Genomic DNA, 14,334 nt, shown 5'->3' on the forward strand with positions numbered 1-14,334 from the left:
AGGTTCATTACCTTTAATGGCAATAGACAAATTTGCCAAATTGTTGAACTATCCCTTTAAACATCTGTATTGGTATCAGCCCAGAATTTCACATTGGGTGCATCCCTAGTCTACAGCCATCACCGTTACAGATGAGCATCACGTTGATGTGTATAATACAGCTGAGTTCAGGTAATAGGAGCTCTGCTTTAATCTGGAATCTATGAGTAAACGCTTTATCAGATAAACTGTTGAATGGAGCAGCAGGAGCGTGATTATGAATATGAATATATGAATTATTTTACATAAAGCGTATGATAATCCACTTTCCATGACCTTAACTCTTTCGTGACCATTGACGAGTTAGCCTAACTCGTTTTTTTTTTTTACAGATTATGATAATAGACACTCTGAGGTACCCTGTGTGTGAATATGGTTCCTCTGATATGTAAAACTGTTTTAAACTACAATCAAAACATAATGTTTTTTATAAACTGTGTGATCTTGGTTTTGTTTGAGTAATCGGTCTCCTTGAATGCTGCTCTGGGGACAGCGTGCAGCGCTGTGCGGCTGTCGGCTACAGTGTTGCGACTTTCTCGCTGAATCTGGCGACTTTCCAAACCCTCTTGGCGACTTTTTTTTACAAAAGCGACCGGCGACAAATCTGGCGACTTTTTCCGGTGCTGTTACAAACGTTTCTGGTTTGGAGACTCGGATCTGAAAGCCCGTTAACACTGCTGTTTTCACCGTGCAGCGGAGCGGGCGCTGTGCAGCGGGCGCTGTGAGCCGCCGCCCCAAAGCACTCACTGGCAGTCAGTCACACAGGAGTGTCACGGAGCTGCTCCGCTGCACTGCTGCTCTCCAAGCTGCCACACCCCCCAGATTTACCTACAAATATATTTATTTAGCTGTAGAAATGATTTGGGAGACATGCCACACTGCAGAGTAGCGGTAAAATGAGCCGATTGCCACTTGACACAAAAGTGCGTTTTTCTCTGAAACTAGAGCGGGAGCTCCGTTTTTGGAGAAACCCAGCTCTCTTCTTCTCCTTCGTACTCACGAACAAAAAGGCGGAAAAACTCGCTGTTTTTTCGAGGAGCACGTTGGAAAGTCACTCTTCAACCATGTGAAGACCGTTTGTTTCTAGGTGATGTACAGAGTTCGGTTCAACGTGAGAAAAAAAGTAAAAACTAGCCAAAAACATGTGGTCCGGAGCGGATGTGCTGAGGAATTAGTGTGGTCGCGAAAGAGTTAAGGGATAATTTCCTATTTCTAGCATAAAATACGATCATTTGCTCACATCACAACGTCATTTGGAGTCGTTTTGACAGAATTAGCCCAGTGGAGCGGCGCGTATATCCGTATAATGCGAGAACACGGGGCACGCAATGCAGCCTCTAAATAACACATTATCCGCCGCAAAACTCGTTCATTTCACCAATATTTTGTCATGATACACTAGTGCTATTCCCTCCGAGCCTGTGGTGGCATGTTATCAACATCCGGGGTCTGTAGGTTGACCTACTGACCTCTGACCTGGATGATGTCATCTCCGACCGCTGCCCGGCGCGACTTGTTGCTACCGCTAATGCTACGGTTCGTTTCTGCGTGTTTCTGACTTGTCAGAACAAAATGAGCAACTGGATGAAGTTCAGCTTCCACAGGCTTCCTCTCCTCAACCTGGACTCACTAAAGCTCCGGCTAGTTGAGATAAAAATGGACCCGAATGCCGAAGCAGAATGATTATTATCAGAATGAGCCGGGCAGCGGTCGGAGATGACATCATCCAGGTCAGAGGTCAGTAGGTCAACCTACAGACCCCGGATGTTGATAACATGCCACCACGGGCTCGGAGGGGAATAGCACTAGTGTATCATGACAAAATATTGGTGAAATGAACGAGTTTTGCGGCGGATAATGTGTTATTTAGAAGCTGCATTGCGTGCCCCGTGTTCTCGCATTATACGGATATACGCGCCGCTCCACTGGGGCTAATTTCGTCAAAACGACTCCAAATGACACCAAAGTTGTCTGGGTGAGTAAAATGATTGTATTTTATGCTAGAAATAAGGTCCAGGTTGTAAAAAATGGAAATTATCCTTTAATGGAGGTCAAGGACAGATGTGAAGGACAATAACAGTGTGTTTTTGGTGCTTTAGTGCCACCAGCTCTGCTGCTCTGACTGTGACTGTTCTCTGTCTCTTATGAGTCCATCATCTCCATGAAATACTGTTTCACTGTTTAAACATGTTTCACTTCTGCCAAAACCAAAAAGCAGCGCACAAACCAGACAAAGCAACAACAGTTCTTTTAAAAATGTGAAAACTTTTATTTGCGAAAATAGATACCTTTGTTGAGCTGATAGATCTGAGTTGTGTGTGTGTGTGTGTTTATCATCTGATATAGACAGGGCTGTGTCTGAAGTCCAGTGAGTGCAGGGCGGTGGCCAGGGCGGCGTACAGGCGGCTGCTGCTGAACCTCAGGCAGTACACCGGGCTGCTCACCGGGTCTGTGCTCAGCTGGAAGAACTGCAGCACACACACACACACACACACACACACACACACACACACACACACACACACCATGAGATCACACAACAACGCTTCATTGTTGTTTAACTGTTACACACGACAGTCAGGTATGGTATTTCACATTGTGCGTACCTGCAGGCATTCGGTCTGCCTCTTGTCCCAGAGTCGTACGACGCCGTAGTACGAGGAGCCGCTGGCGATCATGTGATTTCCATCTGTCTGGATGCAGTACAGAGCGCTGTCATGAGGCTCCTCCCACTCCATCGCACACTTCCTGTTGGGAAAGATGGAGGAGTTCACACACGTGCCAAGATAAACTGGAGCTTGATTGTTTTTATTTTTGCTGCAGCAGGACTGTCTGACAGCTGGATGCTTAATCTGAAATACAACAGTTAGATTATATGAGTGTGTGTGTGTGTGTGTGTGTGCGTGTGTACCGGTTGTGGAGGTTTGAACACAACACTGAAACTCTCTCTCTTTTACAGGAAAATTGTTTAAAGGGATACGGCAACATTTTTTTTTTCGTGTCTTGCCTCACTCCTGAGTCCATGACCAGCAGATAGACACCATCCTTTCCACTGTGCGTGCAGTAACCAGGGAGATACGGGCAGAGCTGGCGCACCGCTAATTAGCTTAGCTCAAATGCTGGAAGTGTATAGGTAGTGTTAGCCTGCCTCCACCTACAGTCATCAGAGAAACTCTTCAGCAACTCTAAACGGAAACCGGCGGGCCGATCTTCGTCTCAGAGCTGACAGAACTCTCTGGTAAGGTATCTTGAGCGGTCAAATGCCGCTAACGGGACCAGATCGGTCAAAACGGAGGTGTAACACCTGGTAAAAGGAAGAACCAGTTATTAATGTAAAGTAAATAAAATGAAAACTTAGATGTGGGCCAGTACTCAGAAGATTAGATTCGCTCTGGAGAAATGGGTGTGAGTAGAAAAGAAAACAAGAGGTCACTGTCATATGTTTAAAAAAAGTAAATAATCAAATTTATTCCAACGTGAACCGATTATCTTCGTCTTTTCTTTCTTTTTCTTTCTCTTATCTCTTTCTTTCAGAATCACATATAACAACAGCAATAACACATAAGACAAAATTGAAATACACAAATTATTCCCTCTTTTCCCTTACAAATCCACCTGTCAGGTAAGTATAATTTGATGTCTAATTCTTAGTTTAGTGCTAATTTAGTTATTATTTTAATTGTCTAATTTATTTCTAATTCTGTATTTTTAAATCCTATTTTATTGCGGATCTTACTGACAGGTGGTTTCCTTAACTTATCCCTCTCTCAATCAAAACAATAAACAAAGATAAATAAAAATAGTTACAACAGTAACAGTAGGCTAATGAATAGCACACAAAAAATAATAATATCACAAATAAAATAAAAAAATAAATCAACTTCTCTGACAGTCCAGGTTCAGTGGGGTTTGGCTCGCCACTTCAGTTCAGACTGTATTGTCCGACCATCTGAACTGAAGAATCAGGTAGTGGAAGTTGTCGATAAAGAAGGGGGTGATGAGGAGGATGAGGGTAACGATGAGGGGGTTGATGATGAGGGGGGATGATGATAAGGAGGATGATGATGATGATGATGGGATGATGATGAGGAGGATGATGATGATGATGATAGGATGATGATGAGGAGGGGTGATCAGGCTCACACACACACACAAGCTCCTGGCCTTGAAAATACACAGCCAGTATAAATAATTATTAAAACGCTAACTCTAAATTATGTTACCTTGTGATTATAATATTATTTATATTATTAATATTTCAAACAAACAGAAAAAAATATATAACAGTAGGCTATTACATTCTTGAAACACCACAACACACCATACAAAAAGGCCAGTAACTGCCACCATCCTAACTGTTGCTTTGGAATGTTCAACCTCTGTTGCTATGGCGGCAGGTACTGCTGCTAATGGGTTTTTACAGTTAGCTAAAAAGTTGGTCTACTTTTGACAAAATAAACATTTCCACTCACCAAGTAGGCTATTTCTTTGAATTTTAGCAGCAGGATGTATACTGCTCCAGGATTGGTGTTGTTCTTCTCTTTTTTTCCTTTCTCTCTATCGATTATTTTTTCGTTAATCTCGTCTCTGTCTCTGTGTCTCTAGTTGTCCCCCAAGTGCAGTTAGAGTGAGAATTCCGGGCTCACACAGGCTTTTTATACAGGGACAGTTGTTATGGTTACTGCCTAAATTAATTATTATTTATTAATTTAAATAATGTAGCCTAAATATAAATCCAGTAGTAGCCTAAATACAATTATTATTTATTTAATACGTCTAGTAATTTTTTTATTTTTTTATTTAAACGGTCTAGTAACCGGGGGTTACAGAGGGTTCAAGCAAAGACGCTTTATTTTGGTTCAAGCTAGCTACATCGAGGGTAGGTTAGCTTCCTATTTCAAAGTAAAAGCACAAATTCTATCGTCATGGTTTTCTGTATGTAAAGGGCAACGGGTGTTTTATTTTGTGAAAGTAACCGGAAGTGCGTTGGTCACAACGGCTAGCTTGAGTAGCGCCAAATTCATCCGAACAAAATTGTAAACAGCTGGTATTTAGACAAATTAACGACACACTGCTGATCTAAACAGCTACTTTCTCGCCTAAAAATGTTTGAAATGTCGATAAAGTGAAATATTTACAGAGTTTAGAGCTAAAATGAAATCAGCTGACTGATGATTTCAGCTCTTAGCGGTGTGTCAGCTCTGCCCGTATCTCCCTTGTTACTGCACGCACAGTCGAAAGGATGGTGTCTATCTGCTGGTCATGAGGCAAGACACGGAAAAATTAATGTTGGCGTATCCCTTTACCAAGGGTGAAAAGGGAAAATTTTTCTTTGCTTCTGGGATGCAGTGACAATGGGTGACCTCCCCCATAGAAGCTGGCTAAATTTAGAGTGTACATTTGTATCTATTATCTATGTGTGTGTGTGTGTGTGTGTGTGTGTGTGAGCCTCCAGACATCTCTGCTGCCCCACTGTCTGCCCCTGGTGTCTCTCCATCACTTATTGATGAGGCTGCTCTAATGGAGGATCGATGTCTATTGGCAGAAAATACTTCTCCCCAAAATACTTCCCCTCACCCCTCGACCACAGCCACCTCCACCCAGCCTCCAGGGAATAAACACACACGCACACAAACACACACATACGCACACACAATTGACAATTAATCACAACAAAGTATATTAGACTAATATCATGATATGAAATGACACAGGATCCCTGAGGAGTTTATCTCCATGGCTCAGTCCAACTGTTTGTTAGCTGTTGGTACTGGACAGATCATTAGCTCTGATAATCAAGCTGATCATTAGATCTGTTAAGCACCGTGGGACCACACACAATCTGCATTTCTTTTTTTTTTGTCAGTCGGTGCATTTGTCTTTGTCGGTGAGCCCCACCTCCAGACAAACCTGAACCTCCTGGATGACCCTGGGAGCCTTCTGAGGGTTGGTTAGGTTTGACCATATGAATTATTGATATCTAAAGAGGGACCCCCCTCTGCCAACCTTCACCCCAACCCAACCCCTTTTCAAAGTCCCCAGAGCGATCTGCCAATCACATCTCATTTGTCTTACTTGACTGATCCTCCTGAAACACAGACCCGAGCCCCACTCGCCCCCGCTGTCCTAAATAAACGCTGCCCTCCCCAAACATGTTAGGTGCCTTGCCGGTGTGTACTAGAGAGAGGGCTGCTGCATTAAAATGGACACCACACAGAGCTGCTCACACTGCTGTTTTCATGTTGTACAGCGTTCACTCCAAGTGAAACAGATGAAAGATGTGGCACAGCATCCGAAATCAACGTTTGTTTGGTGGCAGAGCAGAAGTGAAGTGAAGCAGGTGTCCTGCTGTGGTGAGAAAGCACTGCAAGCTGTTGTACACTATGGCGCCATGTAACGCACCATGGCCATGCTCAAGTTTTTTTGTTGACAGTTAGAAAACTTCCTTCATTCATAAGCTTCCATTTGAGTCCAAGATAGCCTTTCTACTAGCTACTGGAAAGCTACAGGCTGTCTCCAAACAATGCAACACCTATTGTGAAAAACTCCATGTTAACTGACATGATCAGAAACCATTCTATTTCTGGTCTCCCCAAAGTGAACAGATAGATAGAGAAGACCGTTGGCCACAGCAAGTGGGGCTTTGGAGATAGAAAGGCTATCTTGGACTCAAATGGAAGCTTATGAATTAAGGAAATTTTCAATATACATGTTAAGCATAAATATTCTCCATAAAGTGCTGAAAAATAATAATTTTCATGAGAATTTGTCAGGCGAACAGTACTTTTTTTTTGTTGTCTTTTTTGGGATGTTGAGGGTGATATCTTAAAATTGAGCAGCAACAAACCCCAGAATCTTTTTTTCATGCCTCCCCCTATGTGTCAAGATACTCTCTGCCAAATTTTATAGTTGTATGACTATTTGTGCCATTGTAGTACCTAAATATTTGCATTTACATAATTTCGCCAGCAAAATGACCCAAGAAAGGGGTTTTGGCCCCCTGCAGCTTTCCAGCAGCTAGTTGACCGGGTTGTCCACCCAGGTTTTAATCCTTGAAGTTCATACATATCATTTCTGGTGTCAAACCTTTTACAACGCTCCGTGTCTGTTTTCCAAAAAACTGGGATTTTGCCCCCTGGGTAAGTGTAATTTTACAATTCACCAGGAATTACAGACTTCTACTTAGGCAATCACTGTGCCAACATTTCCCCACTGGGTTGACTTTCTACCTACAAAACTAAATTCATATTCACATACTGGCTGTATCATTTACAATCATTCTTGAAGTGAATTCCTAACATTTAAATCATCTACCAAGAACTTTCATTTTGTGTTGATTTTGGCAATCCCTGTGGACAAAAGCGGTAGTGTTTTGCCGGAATGAAGACTGCATTTCCCATGAGTTCTACCGCTTATTGTCGTAAAGACGCTTATCTGGTTCGCGCCGTCTCCGGTCTGAGTGCCGTAAAACATTTCATCCGGTGGACCGACCCGACCACTGCCTACTTAAGGTAAAAAAGTCAGAATTCTGAGCTTAAAGCAGAAGTGAGCGATCCGGTCGTTTTCGCTAATGCTGCGTTCCAGGCAGGTTTTTGAAATCGTACATTACAGCTTCAAGTCACAACTTACGACTTTGTAGCGTTCCAGGCAACCCACTCGTGTTTTTCCGACCTGTTTTACCTGTGAAAGTCACTATAACGGCCACTCGTAACTTCCGACCGGTGAACTCGTACCAGATCGAACTGGTACGACTTCACAGGACGGAAAAACACGAGTCTACGAGTTTCCTTGAACGCCCCATAACAGTCCTCGTCCCTACGTCACCACATTCACGGCGTCCCTTGGCTGCACACACAGCCCTGCATGCCGTTCTCTCTCCTCATTGGATAAAAACTGTAGGATACGATAAATGTTTTCTCCTGGGCTCAGAGCAGAGCAGAGTGACTGACAGACCCGTGTTTCAGACCAAACACTCTATGTAAGTGATTGCTGTCGGAAGATATAACTATTTAAGACTTATATTAACACAAATATATCACTTACTTCTGCTTTAAATTCTGACTTTAAATTTGGAATTCTGCCTTTCTTTTTTTTTTTTTTTTTGAATTCTGAGTTTAAACTCAGAATCCTAACAATATATATATATATATTTATCAAATATGCACACAAGTGTGGGTAATGTAGTCAAATCCACATTAATGAGACTCTTTTAAAACCAAAAGCAAACACCTTGGGGTTTCTTTAAACTTAGAATTCGGAGTTTAAAGTCAGAATTTAAAATCAGAATTCCGAGAGAGAAGTCAGAATTCTGAGTTAAAAGTCAAAACTCACTTAAAGGTTATAGCTACAACTTTTTCATCAAATGGATTCATTTTTCAAAAATAATGCATCCACAGAATGTCTAGAGGGGTGCAGAATAAAAGTATTAATTTTACTGAATTTAAAAAAAATAGTATATAAATAATTGTTTAATAAATTTTGGCGGGTCCGAAATATGTAAATATTTACATCTGGTTACGTTGGCAACGTTGGCATGGAATGATCTCTGTGGCAACAGCATTAGAACGTTGATGTCATGTGTAACTGCTGTAACTGGCAACCAGTAAAACGGAAGGTTGGAGCGAGAGCAGTGTGAGTTCTACACCTACTGGCCAGAAGGAATTAAACTTGTAGCTATCACCTTTAATGCCCTGTACACACTGTGCGATTTTGGCCGTCGCAGACGAAAGACGGCCGATCGTAGGAGAATCGTGGCGAAATCTTTGGTCGTGGCTCTAAATCGGCCGTCTTACGTCGCACAGTGAGACAGGTTCTACGACGGCCGTTGTCAGCGTCTTGCGACCAAAGACGACCTGCGATTAAATTCTGACAGTGTCAGAAAACTGCTACGACCTACGTCTACTAATCAGCTGATGGACGTCTATCAGTGGCGCAGGTGACAGGGACGAGCACTGATTTTCGAGTAAATAGTCATTAAATTAAAAAACGAATAGTTTATCTTGTCATGTCTGGAGAGGTATTCCTTTTTACTGTCGCAGAAAGAGGAGGAACACGGACAGACTCATACAGCCATCAGAAAAGTTGTGTGTGAAACTCTGTCCAAAAAAAAAAAAAAAACCCATGTGCGGACTATGATGAGAAGCGGTCGCCTACCGGAGAATACTGACGTGTTTACGCCGGGAGAGGTGACTTCGTCCTCGTTTAGATGTGCTCTCATTACGTGACGGTACTGCTGTGATGTTCTCTGCCAATACAGGCTGTGATTTCATTTTTAAATAACGGACAACTGGCGGTAGCTACTGCTCCACTGGTGCCGGTGACTTGTGTCTGTGTGTGAAGAGGGAGAGAGGGAGGGGGGGAGGAGGGGGAGCGGGCGACCTGCGATTCAGTAGAACGATCATCGTACAGTCTGCACACGTCAAACTTGACGTCGTAGCAAAGATTGTAAATTCCACGTCGCATAGTGTGTCATGCAACAGTCTTATAAGACTGCTAAAATCGCACAGTGTGTAGAGGGCATTAAGGTGAAAGCTACAAGTTTCTCGCTACCTGCTCTCGCTCCAACCTTCCGTTTTACTAGTTGCCAGTTACAGCAGTTACACATGACATCAACGTTGTAATGCTGTTGCCACAGAGATCATTCCATGCCGACGTTGCCAATGTAACCAGATGTAAATATTTATATATTTCGGACCCGCCAAAATTTATTAAACAATTATTTATATACTATTTTTTTTTTAAAAATCAGTAAAATTAATACTTTTATTCTGCACCCCTCTAGACATTCTGTGGATGCATTATTTTTGAAAAATTAATCCTTTTGATGAAAAAGTTGTAGCTATAACCTTTAAATTTTTTTTTTCATAGTGGCCCTAATCCTCTTCCGTACATAAGGACATGTAGAGAAACATGATAAATAGAGGGCCACAATAAAAACATTAAGTGAAAATAAATATAAGATTGCAACAATGTATTTAAAGTGCAAAATAAAAAAACAAAACAAAACAAAAAAACACGGTCATCACAGTGGTCTGTTGCTGCGCCCTTATCACTGATGACACTGAGCGCTCCCTCATAGTGAGCCCCAAGATACATGAACTTCTTCACTTAGAGCAGCAACTCCAGCATCGGAGGAAGAAATCCATGTGTTTCACACACTCAATGAGAGTGAGAGTCCTGCACGGAGGTTTTCATTAAAACTGTCAGATGAAAACCTATTTAGTTAGTATCTGTAAATGTTTGAGTGTTGACTCGCTCAGGATTTCAGAAATGCTGCTTTCCCCCGCTGCACCTGACTACTTCAGCAGCCTGCAGGGCTTACATCACAAACTCAAACTCATATGATTTCATTGATTATATATAAGCTCAGGTCAAATGCTAAAGCTTCAACTGCTTCACCTACAATTGCAACATCAATCATGTGGCTACAGCTGCAAAGTCTGAAGCACTGTAGGTGTCACTATTTAACCACTCACTGTAGCTGAGAGTGTATTAGGACCACTGGTTAAACAGAGATATTGTACAATAACGTGCGTATGTACTAATGGCTGCATAATAAAATAGTGTGGAGCACTAATAGTTGGAGATGTGTGGAGATGTGTGGCCGTACCGTGGGCTGAGCCGCAGGTCCCACAGTCGGATGAAGGTGTCGTAGCCGCAGGTGAGGAGCTGGAACGGAGACTCAAACACCATGTCTAACACACCGGCCCCGCGGCGGAACTCTGAGCCCAGGCTGCACACACACTCCAACCTGGAGGAGGAGGAGGAGGAGAGAAGAAGAAGCTTGTTTTCACCAGTAATCTCATGACATTTGAAGTGTTGACAACAAAAGAATAAAAGTGACCAAATTATTTCAACAGATTTTTTTTTCCATCTCTTCAGCCATGTTATGAAGAACATCCCTCACACTGCCCGAGCTGCAGCATCAGAATTAATTGATCACCCTAATGTTTGCTCTAATCTTTTACAGACAGATGATAGATAATGTTTCTATTATCATATGTGCCCACAAGTGTGACTGCCTCTTATGGGAGTGAAATAAAGTCATTAAATATGTAGTGATGTCAATATTAAGGAATAAAAAATTTGATGACCGATAAACAGTATCAGCTGCTTATCACGTGAAACAGAATTGGTGACATGTACTGAGACAAAGGCCCTCTGGAAACCTGTTGGAATTCCAACTAGTTTCCACTATGGGACCCATGGTAGTACTACATAGATTAATATATACCAGTCACATCATTATTTGACTGAAAATGACTGCTTCATTCACCTTTAAACTGCAATCTCATTTTCAAATGATTAAAGTGAGTTAATCAATACAAATTTAGAACAAATATTCAGCACTATAGGAAATATAGATTTAATTCTCCTTTGAAAATCAAATGGGAAAACTTTTATGTTTTATTTATGACAATAAAAATGTTCCTTTCTGACTAATAACTGACAAGTAACTTGATCAGACTGATTCAAATTCACATTGTGTCACTGAATATATAAAATCATTTACATTCCTGCTTCTATTCCTGCAGCCTGTCCCACCACACTGAGTGGAACCACACACATTGAATCAGATGCTTTAAAAATACAATAACTTTTTTTTTACATTACAGAGAAGAATCATTATGCCATGTTATTACAATAATCATTTTTGTCATGATTGTTATTTGTTGCAATATTTAAAGTTAAAAATTCCAACTTTCACTAAAAAAATGAACACCGGAGTTTTGTGTGTGTCACTGTGTGTGGATTAGTGAGTACAACTGTGAGCGTGGGACTGGGAACACATAAACTGTGTATGTACAAGTGATAAATAAAGTTTGTCTGGAATGATGTGGTGTGTATGTGTGTGTGTGTGTGTGTGTGTGTGTGTGTGTATGTATGTATGTGTGTGTGTGTGTGTGTGTGTGTGTGTGTGTGTGTGTGAAAGTGAGTGCACACCATGCTCTTGTGATCACAGCTCTGTGCCGCTTGCTCCTCGCCTCTTGATTATTGGAGAATAACTTGCACTCAGCAGGGCGGATTATTGCAGAATAACTGTCTCTTTGTTGCCATTTAATTCCCTCCATGACCGTGACTCTGTGCGACTCTCGCACGTTTGATACCTGCCCCGTAGCAACCATTTAAAGGAGTCGGCTGGCCTTGGCGACAGAGCAGCCCTGTGCTTCGACTCGTGCCCCCTCCCTCGCCCTGGAGCTCAATCCGTAGACTCGGGGCTGGTAATCCCCCAGCCTTACCCCAGGGGTCCTTCTTATTGGACCAGGGCTTTCCCCACAGGGCGCCTTATTGGGTGAGAGCTCTCTCATTGCCAGGATCTCATGACTAAGCCCGGGCCAATGGGGAGTCTGTGATGAGGCTGAGTTTGTGTCTGTGTGGGGTAGTGACCCCTCATTTTCCCCTTACCACTAAAACCAAGCAGCTTAGCACATGCCACACAAAAAGAAACTCATTCAAGCCAAAGGGATGCGAGGCTGTTCATTCATAACTAAATAATGATGTCTCCATCACAGCACTAGCACTCCAACTGAAAAGAGATCATCAATTCATAACCCCAGCCCCTGAAATCCTTCAAACAACATGATTACAATCTAACTCTATGTTTTTCTTTCTTTTTCTTTTCTTAAAAAAAAAAAAGGTAACAAATGTGAGAGGAAAATAAAAGCTGGCCTTCCATAAAATGGAGCTGACATCTGCGCGGGGATCTTAAAGCAGTAATAGCACCATGCGATGAGCTGGTGCACAGTGCAAAACAGCAGGGATTCTCAAATTGGTAGGTCACTGACTTTTATGGGCGGCATGTGATTACAGGATGGAGGTGGAAGCGTATAATCTGTCAAAATGACTGTATCTGTTAGCGTAGCGGGGCCGCGGCGCAGCGTTCTGGTCTGACCATCCCATTCCCCCCCGCACACGTCCAGGTCCCTGATGTTAAATACCTGAGTCTGGCCCCGGAGGATCCTGACTGAAACATAGCTGACTGAATGAGTCATAACCATGGGAACGCAACGTCACAGACCATAGGCTGTAAAAATCACAGGTTGTCACTTAGTGTTACAGTCGTTAAGGCTGAATCAGTGAAAATACACTAATGACGACTGCATGTGGATCACATCATAGCCAGGGCATTAGCCATAGTTGTTATTGTAGAAATATTACGCTCAAACATGAATAATAAAATAAAAGATAATAGTAAAGGTTCATTTGTATTGAAAACTAAACGTCTTATTGTCTCAAGTGACGTGTTTTTGTGTTCATATTCAGTCTAATTCTTTTTTATTCAGGGTGAGTCAGGTATTTTTCTACTTCGTTTTCACCAAATCGTTGAATCATTTAAGAGATGAACAGTGTATAAGTGTGTAAACTGTATAAATTGTTCTTCATCTCTGGGCTGAAAAATTGCATCTACCACTGAAGTGTCAAAAACCGCAGTTCCTCTAACGACCACTAGAGTCTAACTCCACAAGTGAGTCGATCCCCATCAGGGATGTCGCAATTATAGATTATCTTTGTTATTTACTATCAGAGAAATAATCACTGTATTATCATGATTACTATGCATTAATTCATTTCACAGCTCCATGAATGTGTAAAATCAAATATAGTCAAAATATACAAATTTTAAATAATTTTTGCAGCATGTTTTACAGGCTGTCATCGACAGTTTGTTTGGACGGAATAAGTCTTCCTCTGCCACACTTTACCACTCACGCCTCTGTTCTGCAACTCGCACGGAACAAAAACAACGTTACACGAGCGGTAACGGTTGTTGTGTAACTTTGTTTTCATTCTGTGGGAGTTGTGGTTCCGGCATAATCTTTTTTGTAAAGTGACGGTATTGACTTTATGATTAATTAACCGTGGTGTTTAATACCGTGGTTAATCATGAAATCAAGTAACCGTGAAGTCCATTATCCCCATAGACTCCCATGGTAAAAGCAGTAGAAATAAACATGTTGGTACAAAGCAGTTTTACATTTTTTCCTAAGGTTTTATCAGTCGAACAGACTAATTCATCTATACTTATTTCAGAGTGTACTGCATCCATAGGCACAGAATATAGAATCATACACCTGGACAGAACCATACCATACCAAGATGTGCCGGAGCATTTCTGTGGCAGGTTTACTACCATGGTGTGCTGCTGCTGAGGCTGAGCTAACATTTGGGAAAGTGTGAGGTTTAAAGGTCACTAATAATAGACAAGAAAGGGACTCATGGGACAGTTAGTCCCCCTGCAAAAGACATCACCCAGGTGGTACAGCTGAGCAGGGGAGGATCTGCAACGCCGCTATC

General features: G+C 42.0%; 1 protein-coding gene across 1 annotated transcript in view; it reads right to left on the minus strand.

Annotated features, from left to right (window-relative positions):
- Positions 1-2,286: 2,286 nt before the first annotated feature.
- fbxw4 (F-box and WD repeat domain containing 4) overlaps positions 2,287-14,334 on the minus strand; it is a 65,024-nt gene continuing 52,976 nt past the window's right edge. The window contains exons 7-9 of the mRNA XM_085800939.1: positions 10,649-10,789; positions 2,646-2,787; positions 2,287-2,507 (exon numbers count right to left, since the gene is read on the minus strand). Coding sequence (XP_085657065.1) covers positions 2,373-2,507; positions 2,646-2,787; positions 10,649-10,789 — 418 coding nt within the window. The 3' untranslated portion in view covers positions 2,287-2,372. The remainder of the gene's footprint in view (positions 2,508-2,645; positions 2,788-10,648; positions 10,790-14,334) is intronic.

Source organism: Trachurus japonicus, chromosome 15 (genome assembly GCF_045865225.1).
Source record: "Trachurus japonicus isolate A0001 chromosome 15, Traja_1.0".
Lineage (NCBI taxonomy): Eukaryota > Metazoa > Chordata > Actinopteri > Carangiformes > Carangidae > Trachurus > Trachurus japonicus.